The sequence below is a fragment of the Phoenix dactylifera genome, chromosome 7, assembly GCF_051530095.1.
Source record: "Phoenix dactylifera cultivar Ajwa chromosome 7, Ajwa_hap1_PhDact_Kaust_v1.1, whole genome shotgun sequence".
Lineage (NCBI taxonomy): Eukaryota > Viridiplantae > Streptophyta > Magnoliopsida > Arecales > Arecaceae > Phoenix > Phoenix dactylifera.
Genome location: NC_143196.1, coordinates 6,619,321 through 6,642,714, shown reverse-complemented (window position 1 = coordinate 6,642,714; position 23,394 = coordinate 6,619,321). Strand labels below are relative to the sequence as shown.

General features: G+C 37.6%; 1 protein-coding gene across 1 annotated transcript; it reads right to left on the bottom strand.

Annotated features, from left to right (window-relative positions):
• Nucleotides 1–614: 614 nt before the first annotated feature.
• On the bottom strand, nucleotides 615–8,296 carry LOC103711312 (UDP-rhamnose/UDP-galactose transporter 2-like). Its single transcript, XM_008797411.6, has 5 exons — nucleotides 7,781–8,296; nucleotides 7,047–7,231; nucleotides 6,748–6,948; nucleotides 1,850–2,011; nucleotides 615–1,244 (listed from the first exon to the last, which is right to left on the bottom strand). The coding sequence occupies exons 1-5, from the start codon at nucleotides 7,905–7,907 to the stop codon at nucleotides 885–887; spliced, it is 1,035 nt and encodes a 344-aa protein (XP_008795633.3). The 5' UTR covers nucleotides 7,908–8,296; the 3' UTR covers nucleotides 615–884.
• Between the last annotated feature and the right edge of the window lie 15,098 nt (nucleotides 8,297–23,394).

The following is a 23,394-nucleotide window of genomic DNA, read 5'->3' as shown; positions in this document are numbered from 1 at the left end:
AACTAAATCAGTCCTTGATTGAAAATCATGACCTACTTTGTTTTGTCAAAAATCAGGATGCTAAATTTCCTTTTGCAAGAAGGATTGCTTTGGAATTGGGTGGGAAAAGGAGATCAATATCCTGCCATATTGTTGCTCCAAACCATATTGCATGAAATCTAAGTATTTTTTATCATCATGGTACCTGTTTGGCTGTTTGATCTCAGAACATATGGACAAAGTAATCTGATTTAATATCCATTGTTTGGGTCCTGGTCATTACCTGATGGCCTTAGGTTTAAGTTCCAGATGAGTTGTGCTTCAACATTTCCACTCTCCCAAATGCCAAATTTTGGTTCTTGATTGATAGAGCAATAAAGATATGCTGCCACCTGGAACATAAATTGCCCCAAAAATTTCAAACTAGCATAATAAGTGGGGTGCAAAAAGGGGAGCCTGGACCCAAAAACAGTATGATGTTCTATAATTTCCTAGCTTCTACATGAGGACACCATGCTGTCAACATGTTCCACAATTGAAAAACATGGTTGGGACTTCAGAACTTAAAATTTCTAGCTGAAGTTACCAAATCATCACAGGGAAATCAACATCTGATTAAAAGGGAATACAAGAAATTTTATGAAAAATGAGTCTTCCTGGGGGGGAATTATCATTACAATGGGATCGACCCTTGTTGTCTGTATAATACAAATGAACACACTGATCCTGGATAAATTGGGTATAAAAGAAAAAGTTCCCGAAAACACAGTCAACCGGGAGCTTTGATGCAAGAAAAAGAATTAAATAATTAACAAGAATTGAATAATTAGCAACACTACACAGGGGGCAAAGAAGAACCAATTTGAGTAAACAATAATGAACAAATCAAAAAATGAATAAAAGAATCAACTCTTCGTCTGTGCGAGCTCTAGATCTGACTCAGGAAGACTGTTTACTTTCTCCTTTAGGAGACTTACATCCTCCTCATCCAATCCACTAGCACTTTTGATATGTGAAGACAATTTAGCCTGTTTTTCATGCTCCACAGCCCAACTGTAAACTATCATTCCCACCACAGCAAGCAACATTCCTAGCACCTTCCTGAGAGTGAGCGCTGAGTCAAACAGTATCCATCCTAGAATGAGCACACATACAGTTTTCATGTGACCCAAGACTTGGAAGGATGTTGCAGAAAACCGGCCAATGCAAAGGTATTGGCTAATGTTGCAGAAGACTGATAGGGAACAGGAGAGGAGTATGAACAACTGCAAGAGAGTGTAAAGGAAGAAATCTGATCATGGCTGGCCCAAAAAAACTTTAATAGGGCAGCTAAAAACAGAAACAAGCAAAAAGATGCATATTTACAAGTGTGTGCACGTGTGAAAGCAGGAGCCTTTCCTATGTGTAATTATATAAGTTACTAAAGAAAACCGTAATATAAATACAAGAAATTTCCATATAAACATATTCATGATATATAGCATCGGTTGGCCTATGCAAGCAACTAGAAATCCTGTTAAATTTTCTAAGGCACCCATTTTATCCCCCAACTTGATTGCCTAATCCCTCATACATGTCTCCATCGCTAAAACTGTGTCATCTCCTCAAGAATGAATATTTCCTCTTTATGCACCTATATTTTCTGTCTATTAGTCTTGGAGACAAGTCCCATATTATGCATGCTGTTTTAAGTTACTTTTACTGGTCGTCAGTTAGTGCATGCTGGGTATTAAAAATTGATGGCATAATTATATTTTGTGAAAAATTAAAGCATAAAGTATTTAACCAGCAGCAAAAACTATCTACTTTTGGGATACAATTTCATAGGAACTCAAGCGGTCCAATTCCAAGGGAAGATTTTAGAACTTACAGTTGCTCCTGTAGAGAAATGGTACTTCAACAGGGACTTCCCGTTCAGGTAGTAGTCTGCAAAAGGGCCAAATAAAAGAAGAGAGAGAGCCTGAATTGGTGCAGTTTGGCTCAGGAGCTCAAAAGAACCAATGTTGTACTTTTTCTGAAAAGACCCGATGGTCTAGAAAGATGAAAGTAGCATTAGATTATTTATTAACATAGTGACCAGAGTATATATGAAATATCAGAAAAGCATTTCCAAAGTATCATGGTATGCAAAATCTAACATAGGCAAGAGCATGGTATGCTATACCGGTCGGTATCGGGCGTACTGTACCTATACTGATGGGTACCGGTATCGGTACGTCAATGTCGGTACGTCTGATGTACCGTATATCGTACCATACGGACACTCAGTACGCCATACTAGTGCGGCACCGGTACGGGTTCAGTACCGATACGGCAAACCTTGGGCAAGAGTATATTAAATGTATTCCAGTATGTGATAAAGAAAACAAAGATTCAACAAAAACAATAAATAGATCATCCTCTAGGTTCTGAAAAACTAAGCAGTCAACATGAGCAATATTGACCACAATAATTAAAATTAGGGGAATAAATGAAGGAAACCAGCATAGCGGTTCCCAAGGACAGTGTAAAATACAGAAGTACAACATGAAAGTATATGAAAAGATAAAGCCTTGGCTAAGGGGGAGCCATGCAAGAAAAAGAAGAAGAAGAAAACTTGGTGCAACAGCGAAGATTTCAGCTCCAAGAAAGAAGAAAAACAAAAGGTAAACAACTTGTGCTTTATGGCACAAGAAGATGAGGTAAAACCTGGATCTCATTCTGATTTTACTTTAGATAAGTTGCAAGATGCTTTTGAAAATCTTCTTTTTGAATTAGAACAATTAGGAAAGAAAAATAAAGAACTTAGAAAAATAAACTATAAACTTTCCAAAGAAAAACAACTGTTTTCGAAAAAAAAAGATCAATTGATTGTAGAAAATAATGATCTGAAATCAAAAGACTTAAATGCTAACCTGTCAAAATTCACACATATAGAGAAGAAATTAGATATAAAAATAATTAACTCTAATCACTCATTCATAAAATGTAATTACCGTAGAAGAAAGGGATACATGGCACATTCATGTTCACTTAAAAACAATACTGCTAATGGAAATAAGACAATCAGGGTTCCTAAAGGATCAATAACTACCGGTCAACAAGGATCTAAAAGAATTTAGATACCCTAATCTAAAACTTGATTTGATCAAACATAAATCAATACTAGGGTATTCTGATTTGAACTTGAAATTATTGTAAAAGCTGGAAATTAAATCATGCACATATGAAAGAAACAAAACCTTAAGATGGAACAAAATGAATTCTGAAAAATGAATGAATGAATCTGAATTTGTAAATTAGGTAGAATGGATTGATTTTGATATACTTATTTGTGATGCCTAATATGCTTTAATTTATGATATTTGTACTTAATGCCTTGATACATGTTACTATACACTGATACTTGCTGAAACTTATCAATATTAGCTCCTTATTTGATTTTAGTTCTATATTTATATTTTTTAAATGAATATGATCTAATACTTTGCAATGTGTTTTCTATATCCCGATACTCAAAATCTTAATGACCTAAGATGAGCTGCAATGCAACGAAAACATATATCTCAAATAATTAATCTGAAAGTTTCTTAAAACTATGAAACTTTAAATGGAATGATTAATTAAGGGGGAGAAAGAAAACTTGGAGGAGAGATTATATGAAACTTAATAGTATAAGTTAAAAACTTTTACGAAAAAGGGAGAAAGAATGCTAAACAATGAAAAAATAAAAAATGATTCTCTCCAATAAGCCTCTTTTGAAATTTAATTCTGAAATTTGCTCAAATACACCTTGAAGCTTGCTATTTGGTTGATATATCATGTGCTTAGATCTTAAACTAAATTGCAACTCTCATATTTGAAATTTTTTGCACCACTAAAATTGATCTTAAATAGCTCTAATTTAACGAAAAGGGGGGGAGAGAGAAAGTTAGGTATTGTTAAATCCGAAATTCTATAGAAAATTTTCTCTTGAAGCCAAAGTGGTCCGATACATTAATTTCGAATGTCTAAAAGCTCTAAATCTGATCTTTGATGCTTGCATCTTCATTACCTTGAAAAATAATTGGGATAAACTTGAAGTTGCTATAATTTTTTTGGCATTTTCTACATTTTAGAATGCAACTTTTTGTTGCTGTCAAAAAGAGGGAGAGAGTAGGTTGAGTATATGCTTAATTGATTATATATTAGCTTGGGTTAATCTGAATATTTTATGAAGTATTCATGAAGTATGCTCTTAAGGCATATATTTATTTACTTCATATTTTGCATAAATGAATTAATTATAAATAAATTCTAGAAACACAATATTCTTTATTTTGTATATACTCAAAATTTTGTCATCATCAAAAAGGGAGAGATTGTTGACCCAATAGATTGATTTGATGAGGACAAAACATTTGAGTATGATACTAATAATTTTGTATTTTTGGAGTGATTAATTTGTGGTGTAGAAAGCTCAACGAGTTTGAGAGGTCAGAGAAGCATGGAGAAGTTTTATGAAGAATTTTTGAAAGTTTCTGCAGTGGACGGGTCGACCCCAGCATAAACGAGTCAACCCCTAAATGGCCACAAAAAGAAAATAGAAAGCAGTCAAAAACAGGCCTTTTACGAGTCAACTCTTGAAGATCACGAGTCGATCTCTGAGATCACAAGTCGACCTCTGAAGAATTCGAGTCGACCCGTTTGTGCCTAACAACGGTAATGGCTAGTTTTTCTGCAAAACTAGAACAACTATATTCACTCCCAATGGCTATTTTAGCCTCTCTAACAACTAGAAAGATCCTCCAACTAGTTTTTAAAGATATTAATGCATAGAAACACCCAAGAAAGACAAGAAAAAGAGGGATCAAAGAGAGTAAGTGGATGAGGCAAAGAAAAAGGAATACAAGTAAACACCACTTCTAAAGCATCAACTAGAGCATCAATTTAAGGAGTGACCATTCAAAGCCTCCTTTCACTTCAGAGTGAGCTTCCAAAGATCCATAAAGAGAGAGCTTCAACTGTCAATCATTGAATTCCATCACAAGATCAAGATCGAGCAAAAAAAGGAAAAGGAAACAAACTGAATTCTGTTCACCAAGATCCCAACTTTCAAAGCATTCAAACTTGAGCTTTAACGACATTAATCCAATTTTTGAAGAGGTTACTTTGTATGTATTTTCTATCTTTCTTTAGTGCATGAGATTAGAAAATCTAGTGTAGGATTTTTGGTATAGATGACACCGTGGAAAAACAACTGGCTTGTATGGTTTGGTTGTACCTGTGAAACAAATAGGTTGCGGTTGATTGCCCTAGAAAACCGACTAAGTCTTGTTGAACTTGAAAATCAGCAAGGAGTTCCTAAGTGTTGGAACTCGGATTTGGTTTTGGTTGATTACCAGAAAAATCAAATGGATTTAGTTGTAAACTCGAAAAGTAATGCATCTATAATCGATTTATAAATTATAGTAAAATTTTCAAGAAGAAAGTCTTGAAAAGTGGATATAGGTGCAGAGTTGGCACCAAACCGCTATCAAATCTTAGTGTTTATTTTTTTTTGTGCTTATTCTTATCTTTTACATTTATTTATCATTCATGTTGTTGTGCAAACTTAAATTTCGTATTAGTTTTAATTAAAAATTATTTAAGTTTATAAAAAGATTTAAAAAATCCAATTCACCCCTCCCTCTTGGGTTGTCATTTTGGGCAACAAAAGGACCTGTCTTTTTTTTCTTCCTTCCTGAGGTGCTCAGGCTTCTTCCCCTACTGTCCCCACTTGTTCTCCCTACTCCCTCCCTCCCCCTACCTATCTCCGATTTGGGGTATTTGATTTTCATAGGATTATCCAAACAAGCTCTTAAATGATAGATAATTTGCAAGCACACCAATTGTCTCTCGATCAAAACACAATATGACGCCAGCATACTCGCAATTGAAATTCATGTTATTTTTTTAAAAAATGCGAGTAAACATTTTAGTAACAAATCAAAATAGGGAGGCCTATCTTCAGGTGCATTTGGATGGCACATGGATGTACTGTCATATTATTATTTTACATGTGTTTTTGAAATTGTGAGTTATGGTTTTAAAAATTTAGGTATGCATTTTCCCAACGGACATTTAGACATTTAGACATCTATGTGTTATACTATCATCAAATTATAATATGTGCATGTACATACAACCTTACAGGCATATGTATATACACACATATATAGTATTATTCTCAAATGATGTAAGCTTGTGATGTAATAGATGTTTTTTTATTTCCATATTACTAGTGAGCCTTGGTCCAATGGTAAGATTGCTCCATTGTGATATGGGTGTCACTGGTTCGAAACATAGAAGAGTCTCTTCACACATGGGAGTAAGGCTACATAGATCTGACCCTCTCCAGACCTCGTAGCGATAGGAGCTAAGCCTCCTACATGCGCAAACCAGAGAAGAAGATATCTATTGTTGACAGAGCATTCATTTTCAATAACGAAAAAGCCAGTTTTTGGACCAACCATTAGCATCTTATCTGGTCAATCAACTATTAGATAAAATAGACTGTATGAAGTTGTCTTCCCTCATTTTTCCTTAAAGGATAGGAAGCAAATTTTATATTGCAAAATGAAGTATACATCATATAAGCTATGGAATTGTTAAACGATTTAAAACAGAAGTTTCCTACATTCAATTGTGTTTAATTTTAAGTCCCCAGCATATGATACCAGCAGAAATAAATGAAAAGTGAAGTCATGATCATTTCTGATTAAATTTAAAGATATATGTTTAAAAAAGAGAGAATGCCAAGATGCTCACAATCTGCTGCAGCGATGTGCAAAACACAGCTACACATGCACAAAGAAAACCCTTGGCATTAATGTCCACATCAGTGACCGTGCAAACTCCAACACCAAAGGCTACCCCAACTACAGACATTATCACTCTCGAGGAGTAGTGTTTGCTGTTGAGTATCCATTCCATCATGCAAACCACTGGTATCATGCTCAATTTTGAGATCTGCATGTTTAACAGGAGAACGCAGGATAAGAAATATATTTCTCAAACACACACAAAAAAATCATACATTTCTAGCCAACAGGCATAAAACAACAGACCTGGTAAAACCCCACCGAGTTCAGCATGAGACTAAGGTTCATCCCTGTAATTGATAGATTAGCAACAATGGAGAACCACAAGAGCTCCCAAAAAGGAACGTGCTTGGGCACAGATAAACCAGATGCATTTGAAAGGTAGCCGATAATGCCCGTCAGGGTAAAATGAAACCCTGTTAGCGTGGTAGCTGCAGAAATTCATGTACCCTCAGTAAAGTTCAATTATATTTAAGAAAACTAATAACAAAAACAAATCCAAAATGGTATAGAAAAGCGTGGCTTTCGTGTATCCTAATTAACTCATAATTTCCAGCAATTAAAAAAAGAGGTAATTTCGACATCACCAGAAATCACCCCATGCTGCGGTTTTTATGCTCCAAATAAAATTACATCCAAGCAGACTCATTCTAAAACCTTATCAACTAACCAAATTTAAGATTTCCAACAAAGGGTTCCAGCACCAAATCTTTTTGTGCCTCACAGGTCATTTAAAGTCAAGTGAATTCCGGTAAGTCAAAGATCTTGACGGACAGGTTTACAAATAGATCCGAGATCAGTTTAATTTATCAATCCATAATAGAAACTCACATTGAGATCTATATCATCGGAAACTCTTCAAAAGAATAACACCCAGATTAATCATCTTTTCAACGTAAAAGTTGAATCTTTATACATTAATTCTGCCCTAATATACCAAGATAGAAAGACATATAAAGAGAGAGAGACGAAAAGGATACCGAAGCTGAATCCATAGCCACCGGCAGACATGAGCTGCTTGTTGGCCATGATAAGCCCCACGGAACTGACCACATTCATCGCCCACGCCCCCATATCCGAGACGACGACCTTGTTCTCCATTTCCATCGCCTATTCGCCTTCTTCCAATCCCCTCTTCTCAACGAAAACCCAATCCCTGATCCCTTCTCCCACCGCCCAAATCCCCAGTCGGCTGCAAATGAATCCTCAAGGAGACGAAATTGGGAGGGCAAGAGGGAGAAGAAATCAGCTATTGGGAGTGAGACCGAGGGTTTTGAGAGAAGAATTATATAGAGAAGACGAGGAAAGACCGAAACTTTCCCCGCCTTGACGCTGGCGCCGAAGAATAAGCATTCACACCATAGGGAAGAAAATGGAGCTCGGGGAAAACTGGGGGAGGGAATTAATAGGTCTCCGAAGGTTCCGAGATGGAGGGAAAAGGGAAGAACGCGTGCACCGACGGACAGCGCGCGTTTTAGGCGAACCGCGTTGGATGCAGCTGGAATTGTTCCGAATCAGCCATTTAGGCTATCCGGGAATCGGACAAGCGGACCATTTGGTCGTGGTTGGTGGGAGGTACTGGTCTCATGGGATGATCCCTGGTCTCAAGGTTTATTTTTTTTAATTCAATTTGGTTGTGGTTTGGAAAGTCTTGAACCAAGAAATTTAATCAGCTTCGATTTAAATTTTCAGAAAACTGATCCGAACCAATCTGGACCGACCCAACCCCGCCCATATAGATATATATTCAAAACAATTTGATCCGATCCATATATGTCTATATATAAAAATTTTAATTTTAATATATATATATAATAGAATTTTTATGTTTAGATTTATTCCATCGCATTTGGTCCAATCCATTGGATGCCAATCCTATTTAAAATAGAATTTGGGATTTGTTCTATCCCTTGACACCTCCTTGACTCACGAGGCATTGTCTAGAGCACAGGTGATTTAGGGGGATGTGCCCCCAGAAACTGAGGATTTAGGGGTTAGAGTCCCTGACTAGTTTAACCAAAATGCCTTTCTTTTCTTTCTAAACTTCTTTTTTTATTCATGAAGTTAAGTGCAACCGCATTTCGGATTGCACGAACATCCCCCGCAAAAGCTTCTTTTTGATAATCATATGCCTTTTTCAAAATCAAAAGTATAAACATGTATGCTTTTAATATAATTCTTTTGTTATAGATAATGATTGATGACCTGGCTACAGAGGATCTAAATAACATGAGCACATGAACATTTTATTCTAACTTAATTTACATGCATATTCTTATAAAAAAGCAATGGTCATCCCTAATAATATTATTTTGGCAAAATGGTGATTCATTCACCAATAATTCATTAAGAAACGAAAGAAAAAATGTTGCCAAATTTAAGAAGCAGATTCCATGTTTTGGTTAAAAAAATAAATTTTAAGATTTTGCAGAGGAATTTGTCCCGGACATGCACATGAGGAAGAAATGGCGGTGGTGTCGATGCTCCATCGGAAAATGGATGTTATCGATGATCATAAAGTTTTTGTGGCAAATAATGGTTGTGATTTATATAATGTTGTATATTTAATAAATTAGAATTTGATTATAAACTATTCAGAAGCTGTAAAATTTGATGGCTTTAAGCCTAGTGAAGTAATGAATGCATGAGAGTTACTGATATGTTATGGAAGGATGCAAGGTAAATGCAGGATCATTGTTATACTGATGAGAGAAGACTCTTTTTGATCCTAGGGCACTAACTTCTTTTACAAATGACAATAACATGGCTAACTAGCTAAGAAAGGATATAAGATTTATGTGACTAGAATTTAATTTACAAAGTGTCAATTGAATTATGTATTGGTGTAACTTTCTTTGGTTTGTCCTTCTTTCCTGTTTGTCAAAACTCTGTAATTTGTCAAAGAAATTTCCTATGGCCTTTGTAAATGTAGAAAAAGAAAATAACTATTTTAGCAGTTTCAGGACTCCACTATTACATGTCTTCGCATAAAATAATTGTGATGTATATTCTATGATCATTGTGATGCTCCTGTGTTACCTGAAGTTGGCCTTTGAGATATATAATTTAATAATTAGTAATTATTTCCTAATGTGCGATGCTTCTAATTTAATGTTATCACATGAAGATGTAACATGCTCATTGTGGGCCATGGTAACAGCTCATAAGAACCATCATAACGGCAATAATATATATCAAGTGAGTTTTTAGTGCTGGTTAAAAAGTCATTAATATTTTAGGACATCTGTAAAAATAATATTAGTTGTTTTTTTATTTAACAACAATTAATAATAGTTTCCAAAATTTTATTTATCACTCAAGACATATTGATAAGATAAATTATGGGAATAAGATAAAATTATAAGTCTCGATAAATTATGAAATAGTGCATAGAAAGATTGGTTGTCAAAATTAATAGCATAATAGAATTTTTTAACTACCTTGTTGAGAAAAAATAGTTTAGTTATTAAAAAATAGTTTAGCAGTATACATAATTATAGTCATGAACAAGTAATAGCAAACTTTATTTTAAAAAAAAACTCAAATAGAAATAACAGATTTAAGATAGCAAATGAAACCATAAAATATTTTAAACTTCGCATCCAAATCTTGAAAAGAATTGGGTTCCATTATTGTGAATAGCATCCGGAGTTGTATCTCTAACTTCTTCCATTACTTCCTGGTGACTTGGTTGCACAGTTGCATCTAGATAAAGAATATCGTCAGGAATTACTTCCTGACTTTCACAACATACTTTTCATCCTGAAATTGCTCAAACAGCTTATCATTCATGTCCTCTTAAATGATGTAGTTGTGGATAGTCATGGAAGCAACTGCAATAAACATTTGTTTCCCTTTGAAATTCATATGAAGCCATACAATGCAAGATTGGAAAATATGCTTCCAAGACAGTAAAACAAGCACAAAAAATTCTCTAGCAAGCTCTGCATGGTCAATCATATGGAGAGCATTGTCCAGATCACTGCATATGCAACAACACCAATCTAACTAAAGGCGAGTAGAAGTGGCATTTAAAATGGAGGAATAAAGAAAGCTAATGGACCCTCATCCATTAGTTCTAGGAAAAGAGAAATGCAGTTATTTTTCCTCTTTTCTATCTCTCAACTTGGTCTCTCCCTGCTCTTCTTTGCCACCAAGCAACATAGCACCATCTTGTCATTAATGTCAAGATAGTGGATGGTGCCCAAAACCGATGTAATAGTTGTTATGTAACAACATAGAACCTCACCCAAAAAAGTTAGCCAAAAGATATTATTTGATTCCTTCATTTTGTATAAGTATCCAAGATCTACTAAGTGCATAGCTGATGTGAAACTAAACATATGCTTGTACAGATCCTCACATACTTTTTCCACTTAAGTCATGGTATCCTCGCCACTCTAAGAATTCAGATCTATTCAAATCTAATCATATGCACCACGATTGGTATGGTCAGCTTTAATAGGCATATGCTGCAGTGTCCTCTAATCCACATAGGCTATAAATCGGTCCGCTCTGATACCATTTGTCAGAACACAGGACCTCGCCCAAAAAGATTAGCCAAAAGGTATTACTTGAATTTTTTAGTCCTTTATAAATATCTAAGATCTACCCAGTGCATAATCGATATGAGATTAAACACATGCCCAAATAGTTCCTCACATTATTAATGTCATAATAACTGTTATTTTATACCTTGATTGCACTTGTGCTAACAAGAAATAGCCCTACATAAAAGAAGGGGAGTACCTCCCTTGAAATTCATTAAAATAATGAAAGCCTACATGGAAGAAAGAAAAAAAGAGAGAGAGAAGCACATCATTCCAACAACTAGTAAGGCCTCAAAAAGAAAATTCAGGTAAAAAAGTACAAGGAACCTGTTGACCCCCTAATAGATTTTGATGAATACAAAACACTAGAGTAAAATTCCATTATATCTTAACAATTTAATTGAGGAATTCATGTGTCTTATTAAGAATATTGTTAAGAAATGTCTAGGCAAGTTTCCATAATTTTTATGAATTTATTGAAGAATATTTTGAGTTAAAGAAAACAGATCAGGGACAGCCGAGACGTCTCCGGATAGTTTCAGAGACGTCTCTGGCACAAACAGGAAGAACCGGCACACTTGGAGACGTCCCCGACACCTGCCGAGTCGTCTCCGCGTTAGCGGAGTCGACTCTCTCAGTAGCGGAGTCGACTCTCTCAGTGGCGGCAGAAAGGCAGTTTTCAAGAGATATGCGCGAGACGTCCCCACAGTAAGCCGAGTCGTCCCCGCAAGTAAAAAGGAGACTTCCCGAGTCGTCCCCAAGATAGCGGAGACGGCTCTCTCAGGGTTTTCCAGAGAATGGTTTTTTGGGTGATAAGGAAGCGGAGTCGACCCTGAGACAGCGGAGTCGTCCCCATGCATAAAGTGCAGACAACCCGAGACGTCCCCTGAAGGAGCGGAGTCGACTCTCTCAGGAAATACCAGAGGACATGTTCTTCGGAGATAAAGAAGCGGAGTCGTCCCCAGATCAGCGGAGTCGTCCCCATTCAAAAAGTGCAAACAAGCCGAGACGTCCCCTGAAAGTGCCGAGTCGACCCCAGACAACGGAAAAAGTAAAATCTTGTAGCCGAGACGTCTCCCGTTGAAGCGGAGACGTCCCCGGAGTGACTGGGACGCGACTGACAGCTTTTCAGGTTTGGTTTGAATTTCAAATCCTTCTTTCTTTGTCTCTAACGGCTATATTTGCTTTTTGGGCTATAAAAGGGACCTCTTAAGTGCTTCTCAACAACTCTTCACCAACCCAAAACTAGATCATTCAAGAGAGAAGTAAGAAAGAAAAGTTCAAGGGAGTGAGTGCATTCAAGTGAAGAAATCAAGTGTTTTCAAGCTTCCCAAGTGATTTCAAGCTCAATCACTCTCGTGCGCTTGGGATTCAAAGCTCACACTCAATCCTACGCGCTCCACATCGGAAGAATCAATATCTCCCACGCTTCCAACGGCAAAAGGATTCTTCCGGGTTCTATTGTTCATAATTGCAATATTTGCTTTTTAGAGCTTTTCCTTTCTTTTGTAAACTCTTTCGTTGTGGTGCTTGTTCCAGTCAAGGGACTTGGAACAAGGGAAAGGCGTCCCAAGCCTAAGTGAAATTGGGGGTTTTAGGGTTTGTTGTGAGCCCGGTGTAAAACAACGAGTTGGGTAGTGAACTCGCAAAACTACCGTACTGTAATCGTGGATTATAGTGGAAATTCCCAAAGGTGATTTGGGGAGTGGATGTAGGAGCAGTGGAAGCTCCGAACCACTATAAAACCTTGTGTTTGCGATTGACCTTTTTCATTCCTCCTTCTTTACTTTAGTGCATATATTCGTGTGTTTTATTTTTAATTAGTCAAAAATTTTTAAAACACCCAATTCACCCCCCTCTTGGGTGACCATCTCTGGGCAACAAGTGGTATCAGAGCGGGTGCTCTGTGTATTTCTTGAAAGACCTAACCGTCTTAGCCAAAGATCTAGATGGCAACACCCTTTAACAATGTCCCTGCCGAGGGGCAAGCAACCAATAGACCTCCACTCTTCAATGGGACAAATTATACCTATTGGAAGACTAGAATGAGAATCTTCATTCAAGCACAAGACTATGCCCTGTGGAGGGTTATAGTCAAGGGACCACAAGAACCATCACATGTGGTTAATGGCATTCGAGTTCCCAAACCTGAGGAGGATTGGGATGAGAATGATGATAGGATGGCTCAACTCAATTCTAGAGCCATGAACTCACTATTTTGTTCTTTAGATGTAAATGAGTTCAATAGAGTCTCTACATGTAGTTCCGCTAAGGAAATATGGGATAGGCTTGAAGTTACCCACGAGGGTACAAATCAAGTCAAAGAGTCCAAAGTGAACATTCTAGTTCACAAATATGAATTGTTTAAGATGGAACCTAATGAAACCATCACATGCATGTTTACACGTTTTACCGAAATTATTAATGGCCTAAAAAGCTTGGGCAAATCTTACACTAACCCCGAACTTGTGAGTAAAATTCTCAGGTCACTGCCAAAAGCATGGGAAGCAAAGGTCACGGCGATTGTAGAAGCCAAAGACCTCAACACTTTGGGGCTAGAACAACTCTTGGGCTCATTGATGACGCATGAGCTCACGATGAAGCAGCATGAAGAAGAGTTGCCAAAGAAAAAGACAATCGCACTCAAGGCTACCTCAAGTGTATGTGAAGAAGAGAGCAGTGAGAGTGAAGAAGAAAGTCAAGATGAGGACTTGGGTTTGATAGTAAGGAAGTTTAAAAAATTCATGAGAAGAAAGAAACCCTTCCCATGAAAGAAATTTGGAGGGAGAAATGATTGGGAAAAAGAAAAGGAAAAAGAAAGAGACCCAATCGTATGCTATGATTGCAAGAGACCGGGACATATTCGTTCCGAATACCCTCAACAAAAGAAGTATTTTGGAAAGAAGAAGAAGAAGGCATTGAAGGCAACATGGGATGATAGTGACACATCATCCTCCGAGGAAGAGAAGGAAGAGACTGCCAATCTATGCTTCATGGCGTTCGAAGACGACGAGGTATGTCAAAACCCAACCATAAATTTTACTTTAGAAGAATTATATGAGGCTTTTCAAGAACTTATGGGTGATTGTAGTATGTTAGGAGCAAAGAATAAAGAATTAAAAGCCTCCAATCAAAAACTAAAGGAAAATATTGAAAACTTATTAATTGAAAAGGAGAGCATTAAAAATATTAACACTACTAACCTAGAAATCAAAAATTCAAAACTGAGCATTGAAAATGAAAAGGCAAAAACACTAATTAAGGAATTAAATCTAAAAGTAAAATCCCTACTCGATAATAATACCTCACTTGCACAAAATGTTGAATCTCTTAAAAAGGATAAGGAAGAACTAGTCAAAGAAAATTTGAATCTTAAGAATGAGGTACATAAATACAAACCAATTATTGAAAAATTTACACAAAGCTCTGAAAAATTAAATCTTATTCTTTCAAATCAAAGAGCAGTTTTTAATAAAGCCGGATTAGGATATAAAACTAATGAGCAACAAAAGTATCTAAAGAATTTCTTTGTAAAAGCAAAAGACGTAAAAACTGAAAAACCAACATGCTTTCTTTGTGGAAAGAATGGACATAAAGCCTACTCTTGTATTCAAAGAAAAATCCAAACTAACAAGAATACATTTGTAAAAGCTAAAAGCATAACTAAAGTATGGGTGCCTAAGGGAACCAACTACACTAACCACGAAGGACCCAAGAAAACTTGGGTACCTAAGAGCTTCACATGATCATTTTGCAGGTATGCCTTGCAGCCGGAAATAAAAAGAGAATGTGGTATCTTGATAGTGGTTGCTCAAGGCATATGACCGGTGACAAGAGTCTCTTCGTCACCTTGGAATCAAAAGAAGGAGGAGTAGTCACATTTGGAGATAATGCTAAAGGCCGAATTATTGGTATGGGTAAAATCTCCATATCACCCTCCTCATTTATTGATAATGTATTGTTAGTTAATGGACTAAAACATAATTTATTAAGTATAAGTCAATTTTGTGACAAGGGCTTTAAAGTGTCATTTGAATCATCACTATGCATAATTAGTAGTCCAAATGATAATGAGATCATACTCACAGGACATAGGCATGGAAATGTTTACATGGTAGATCTTGATGATCTCACCATGAAGGATGGCCAATGTCTTGTAGCCATGAATCCCAAAGTCAATGAGACTAGTTGGTTATGGCATCGTAGGTTAGGGCATGCTAGCATGGACTTAATCTCCAAATTAATTACAAAAGATCTAGTCAAAGGACTACCAAAAATAGACTTTGAAAAGAATAAAATTTGTGCTGCATGTCAATTAGGGAAACAAACAAGAAGTTCTTTCAAGTCTAAGAACATAGTTTCAACATCAAAACCCTTAGAACTAATTCACATGGATTTGTTTGGACCCACTAGAACTGCTAGTCTAGGGGGTAAGAAATTTGGTCTTGTAATTGTTGATGATTTTTCACGTTTTACATGGGTTTCATTTCTTGCACACAAAGATGAGTCCTTTCCCGCTTTTATCAAGTTTCATAATAGGGTTTCAAATGAACTCAATCTTAAACTAAAAGCAATTAGGAGTGATCATGGTACCGAGTTTGAAAATCAGTATTTTGAAAAATTTTGTGACGAAAATGGTATCAATCACAATTTCTCGGCACCTAGGACACCCCAACAAAATGGGGTGGTAGAAAGGAAGAATTGCACACTAGCAGATATGGCTCGTACCATGTTGTGCGAATCGGATCTACCAAAGTATTTTTGGGCTGAAGCAATAAATACTTCATGTTATATCTTAAATCGTGCTTTAGTTAGATCCATCTTAACGAAAACACCGTATGAGTTGATAAAAGGTAAGAAACCAAATATAAGTTATTTTCATGTTTTCGGTTGTCGATGCTTTATTTTGAACAATGGAAAGGACAATCTCAGTAAATTTAGTGCTAAATCAGATGAGGGGATTTTCTTAGGTTACTCCTCATCTAGTAGAGCATACAGGGTCTTCAACAAGAGAACTCTCGTTGTTGAAGAATCCATTCATATTGTTTTTGATGAAACTAATGGAGATTCTTCTAGAAAAGAAGAAGATGGTGATGTAGGTATACTTGAAGACCAAATGAAGGAACTCTCCACTCAAGACAAACAACATGAGGATGAGATCAAAGAAGATACAAATCGGCAAGATGAAGAAGATCAACCTCCATCAAGAAATCAAGATCTTCCTAAAGAATGGAGGTATGCACATGGTCATCCAAAGGATCTAATCCTTGGTGATCCTTCACAAGGTATAAGAACTAGATCCTCTTTAAGAAACACTAGTAATTATCTTGCTTTCGTTTCACAAATAGAGCCTAAATCACTAGAAGAAGCTGAAAAAGATGATAATTGGATGAATGCTATGCAAGAGGAATTAAACCAATTCGAAAGAAATGAAGTTTGGACTCTAATGAAAAGACCCCCTAATGTTTCAATTATAGGCACCAAATGGGTATATAGAAATAAACTAGATGAAGATGGGATAGTAATAAGAAACAAAGCTAGGCTAGTGGCCAAAGGATATAATCAGGAGGAAGGAATAGATTTTGATGAAATTTTTGCTCCTGTTGCTAGGTTAGAGGCTATTAGACTGCTTTTAGCATATGCATGCTTCATGAATTTTAAACTCTATCAAATGGATGTAAAAAGTGCATTCTTAAATGGCTATATAATGGAGGAAGTTTATGTAGGACAACCTCCAGGTTTTGAAAATCACTTACATCCAGATTATGTGTATAAATTGCATAAAGCATTGTATGGACTTAAGCAAGCTCCTAGGGCATGGTATGAAAGATTAAGTAATTTCCTAATTGAGAACAAATTTAAGAGAGGAAATGTAGACAAAACCCTCTTTATTAAAAGAAAAGGAAATGACTTATTGCTTGTACAAATTTATGTGGATGATATAATTTTTGGTGCTACTAATGATAGTCTTTGTCAAGAGTTTGCCAAGCTTATGCAGGGAGAATTTGAAATGAGCATGATGGGTGAGCTCAACTTCTTCCTTGGGCTGCAAATAAAACAATCAGAGGAAGGCATCTTCATCAGTCAGACCAAGTATATCAAAGAAATGTTGGAGAAATTCAAGATGAAGGATGCAAAAGAAATCAGCACACCCATGGGCTCAAGTTGCAAGCTTGACAAAGATGAAAAAGGTAAAAGTATAGACTGCAAATTATACAGAGGTATGATAGGCTCTTTACTTTACCTTACTGCTAGTAGACCAGATATATTATTTAGTGTTTGTATGTGTGCTAGATACCAAGCATGTCCTAAGGAATCACACTTGCAAGCTGTTAAAAGAATATTTAGATATCTAGTAGGGACATCTAATGTAGGTTTATGGTATTCTAAACAATCTGACATAAACTTAATTGCTTATTCCGATGCTGATTTTGCCGGGTGCAAACTCGACAGAAAAAGCACAAGTGGCACATGTCAACTCTTGGGTGCCAATTTGGTTTCTTGGTTTAGCAAGAAACAAAATTCAGTTGCCTTGTCCACAGCTGAGGCTGAGTACATTGCAGCTGGAAGCTGTTGTGCCCAAGTTCTTTGGATTAAGCAACAACTTGAAGACTTCGGTATCAAAATGGATAATATACCAATTAAATGTGATAATACAAGTGCAATTAACTTAACAAAAAATCCTGTCCAACACTCTAAGTCAAAGCATATAGAGATTAGGCATCATTTTATTAGGGATCATGTGCTGAAAAATGATGTGATGATTGAATATGTATGTACTGAAAATCAATTAGCTGATATCTTTACAAAGCCCCTTTGTAAAGAAAGATTCAATTTCTTAAGGAATGCCTTGAGCTTGTATGATCCTAGCAAATGAGTTGAATTTGTATTGCATTGCTTTGCTACTCAAACTAATAATCAACCTCAAGGTAAACATAAGTGAAAACATGAATTCATCTAAGCTAAATGACGAACTGTTTGACTTTCCGGAGGATGGTTACCCTCCCTTGGACTCTTCATGGAGATATTTTCAGAGCCTATTTCATAGGTATTCGAAATTTGGTCAAACACTCCTCATTTCAATATTAATAATTCAAAAATCATTATCAAATTATTATAGGATGTATCATTAAGGGGGAGGATCACAAACAAATTCACTCTAAGTTTATCAAAAAAAAATCATGTTGATTAGGGTGATTAAACAAAAATTGGGAGAAGATAGAATTCAGTCTGAAATTTTTCAGTGCCGGAGATGTCTCTGGCAAATCGCAGAGACGTCCCCCCAGGGGAGACGTCTCGCCTTAGTCGCGGAGACGTCTCGGGGACCGAAGGAGGGCTTTTTAAATAGGTCGAAATCGCTCGAGCCGACTCGAGCTTTCTCCTTCATTCCCGACCAAAACGAAAAACCCTAGCCTCCATTTGCTCTCCACCTCAAATCCTAGCCTCCGTTTGCTCTACATCACAAACCCTAGCATCCATGGCACCAAAGAAGGCTAGGACGACCCGTGGAAGGCGACCTAGGGTAGCGGCCGACGGTGAGGAACGACGGGAAGAACCCTCCGCGCCGTCTCCTCCGGTTGCTCCGCCAACCACGACTATTTCCTGTGCAAATCGCACAGTCACGACAGGAAGGTACATAGATTTCTCCTTTTTAGATCATGAGGGGTTCTCTATTGGAGAGAGACTCCGAGCCCAAGGGTGGGAACACTTTTGTACCCTCAATACCTCGACCTACCCCGGCCTAGTTAGAGAACTTTTTAGCAATATGGCCTTAGGGGACCTAGGGTACACTGGATATGTCCAAGGGACATTAGTAGAAGTCAATGAAGATGTCCTATCCACTGTCTTACAAATTCCTAGGGACGGTGAGGCTCCAACCTCACATCCCCAAAGGGAGTCAGCCCTAAATTTACTTTTAGGAAGAGAGGACTGCGGCCCTCTTGATGTTGTCAATTCCCAGGACCTAAATGCAGAAATGAGACTTCTCTTAAGTATTGTCAACCGGGTCCTATTTCCTAAAACCGGTCGCTTCGATTTTGTTTCGGAGCGAGACTTAGTTATAATGCACCACATCCTACTAGGGATCCCTCTAAACCTCCCTAGACTCATGCTAAATTACATTGCCCTATGTCATAGGTATTCTAGGTTTAGTATACCCTATGGCATGATCTTTACCTTAATCTTTAAACACTTCAAGGTTCCCATTCCAACAAATGAACCTGCAAAGCCCTTGAGAAACACCGACTATTACAATGAGGGCACAATGAGAAGAATGGAATTTCATAAGATAGATGGATCGTGGGTCAAGGTACCAAAGAGAAAAATCCAAATCCTAGAGCCTGAGATCCCACATCATGAGTCTGACCATCACTCTCCTCCACCTAGCCACATGGATATCCCTGATATTCCCTCCAGCTCAGCTGGACCTTCCACATCCATGCCACCACCTCCTCCAGTTAGTGGGCCCTCCTTTCTGTCAGAGGATCAGATGCGCACCTTAGCATCTGCCATTTGCCAGCAGATGAGGGAGGAGATGAGATCCATGATCTCCACAGAGTTGGCCCCCATCAGAGCTTCACATGAAGGGCTTCTACAAGAGATGAAGGATATTAGAAGTCAAATTGAAGCTACAACACAAGAAATAATTGGTGTGGGTGCCACCCAAACCATCAGATCATTAGAGCTCAAGGACAGCTTGAAGAGCATTTCCAAGAGTCTTAAAGAGCTAACAAAACCAGATGGCAATGTGAGCACCTTAGTTGCCCAACTCAGAGGAAGAATTGAAATGGCAACTATAGAGTTTGAGGCACTTGTGGCAGGTTTCCACAAGTCACAGGGAGATCAATTTAAGACCCTCATGGATTCCATCAACACATTCATAGATGCAGCTTGTAAGGTTTATGAACAAAATACAGCTGGTAGGGCCCATGAGCAACGTCGCCGATGATGGATATCTTGTAGGATCTTCTTTTTGTAAATCCTAGGCTATTTTTGAAACACTTTTGTATTAGAAATCAATACTTGTAATGATTTCTTCTTTTTGACTATGTACTGACTTCAAAGGTTCACAATGATACATGAATACAATCCCTTTTGAAAACTGTGTACATTGCCAACTCTATGTATGTGTTTCTATGAATGTGAATGTGCCTCTTGATGTGTCATAAGCATCTCATAACATACATTAAGTATTCAGATTTGGCACAACGTATCAAAGCATATGAAACAGGGGGAGCACAACCTGAATATCAAAGGGGGAGTAAAATGAACACTGAATATATTGAATATAGAGATAATTTGTCCCCTTCATTGTTGATGACAAAAAGGGGGAGTAGATATTGAATGTAGAGATAGTGAAAGGGGGGAGCAGTTATATATATGGATATTGAATATGGAATGCAAAATTTATAATCATAATCCAAAGTTGATTTAGAAAAGATAAAATTGAAGAATATTGACCTTAAGATAATTGCCCTTCCGGAAAAGAAAGGGGGAGTCAAAAAGAATCTAGCTTTCAATTATCCTCAGCATCAATACTTCATTTTAACTTGATTCAAATTCAGTTGATATGCTAAAATCATTTAAGAACTATAAAGATCAATCTTATGCACAAGGAAAGAACTGAAAATTGAATACTTTGAGTGATGCACATTGTATCTAGTTCTAATCAAAACATTATACTTGTACATCTGATCAAATACTGTGTATATGTTTAAATCTCAAATTTTGCATATACTCAGTGTTTTGTCATCATCAAAAAGGGGGAGATTGTTGACCCCCTAATAGATTTTGATGAATACAAAACACTAGAGTAAAATTCCATTATATCTTAACAATTTAATTGAGGAATTCATGTGTCTTATTAAGAATATTGTTAAGAAATGTCTAGGCAAGTTTCCATAATTTTTATGAATTTATTGAAGAATATTTTGAGTTAAAGAAAACAGATCAGGGACAGCCGAGACGTCTCCGGATAGTTTCAGAGACGTCTCTGGCACAAACAGGAAGAACCGGCACACTTGGAGACGTCCCCGACACCTGCCGAGTCGTCCCCGCGTTAGCGGAGTCGACTCTCTCAGTAGCGGAGTCGACTCTCTCAGTGGCGGCAGAAAGGCAGTTTTCAAGAGATATGCGCGAGACGTCCCCACAGTAAGCCGAGTCGTCCCCGCAAGTAAAAAGGAGACTTCCCGAGTCGTCCCCAAGATAGCGGAGACGGCTCTCTCAGGGTTTTCCAGAGAATGGTTTTTTGGGTGATAAGGAAGCGGAGTCGACCCTGAGACAGCGGAGTCGTCCCCATGCATAAAGTGCAGACAACCCGAGACGTCCCCTGAAGGAGCGGAGTCGACTCTCTCAGGAAATACCAGAGGACATGTTCTTCGGAGATAAAGAAGCGGAGTCGTCCCCAGATCAGCGGAGTCGTCCCCATTCAAAAAGTGCAAACAAGCCGAGACGTCCCCTGAAAGTGCCGAGTCGACCCCAGACAACGGAAAAAGTAAAATCTTGTAGCCGAGACGTCTCCCGTTGAAGCGGAGACGTCCCCGGAGTGACTGGGACGCGACTGACAGCTTTTCAGGTTTGGTTTGAATTTCAAATCCTTCTTTCTTTGTCTCTAACGGCTATATTTGCTTTTTGGGCTATAAAAGGGACCTCTTAAGTGCTTCTCAACAACTCTTCACCAACCCAAAGCTAGATCATTCAAGAGAGAAGTAAGAAAGAAAAGTTCAAGGGAGTGAGTGCATTCAAGTGAAGAAATCAAGTGTTTTCAAGCTTTCCAAGTGATTTCAAGCTCAATCACTCTCGTGCGCTTGGGATTCAAAGCTCACACTCAATCCTACGCGCTCCACATCGGAAGAATCAATATCTCCCACGCTTCCAACGGCAAAAGGATTCTTCCGGGTTCTATTGTTCATAATTGCAATATTTGCTTTTTAGAGCTTTTCCTTTCTTTTGTAAACTCTTTCGTTGTGGTGCTTGTTCCAGTCAAGGGACTTGGAACAAGGGAAAGGCGTCCCAAGCCTAAGTGAAATTGGGGGTTTTAGGGTTTGTTGTGAGCCCGGTGTAAAACAACGAGTTGGGTAGTGAACTCGCAAAACTACCGTACTGTAATCGTGGATTATAGTGGAAATTCCCAAAGGTGATTTGGGGAGTGGATGTAGGAGCAGTGGAAGCTCCGAACCACTATAAAACCTTGTGTTTGCGATTGACCTTTTTCATTCCTCCTTCTTTACTTTAGTGCATATATTCGTGTGTTTTATTTTTAATTAGTCAAAAGTTTTTAAAACACCCAATTCACCCCCCTCTTGGGTGACCATCTCTGGGCAACAGAACCCAAATGATCTGAATTTAAAATTTGAAATTAAAAGTTGAAATTCAACATAGAGAATTTGAAGCTGCGATATACAGCAAAATACACGACTTCATGACTACCATCCAATCCCAATATCTTACCACCGCTGATATCACTTGTCATCAAGCTGAAGAGAGAGCAAGGAAGAAGAGGAGGGAAAGAGAGAGAGAGGGTGTGAGAGAGAGAAGGTGAGGAAGGAGGGGAGATACAAATGACATATGAAGTGAAAAGAATAAATGAATTTATTGACTATACTAGTAGTTTAACACCTCGTATTCAATTTAAGAACACACCATTCTGGTGTTAAATGGTTTCCCTACATTGACTGATATTTGGCATTCAATTCAGCTCTCAGATAATGAGTACAATCAATAAACTTTTGACATCCACACCACCCCAAATAAAATGAAACTAGCATCAGAGCATGATCAGGTCGATGTGCAGATGCAATCACAAAGATTTCATATCAGAAAAGTCTGAATCTAGACCAACATTTTATCTTTATCAGGCCATGGATCCACTGAAAGCCAGGGAAAGCAAATTACTACCTACTGACATTACCAAGCCAGAACAGCAAACGGAGCTGAACTGCAGCCATGAAGAGCAGAAGATAATGATGCCTGGCAGAGTGTAAGCATAAATGTTTAAGCAAATATATTCCTCTAGTTTGAGTGTAATCAGAACAGGCTGCATAATA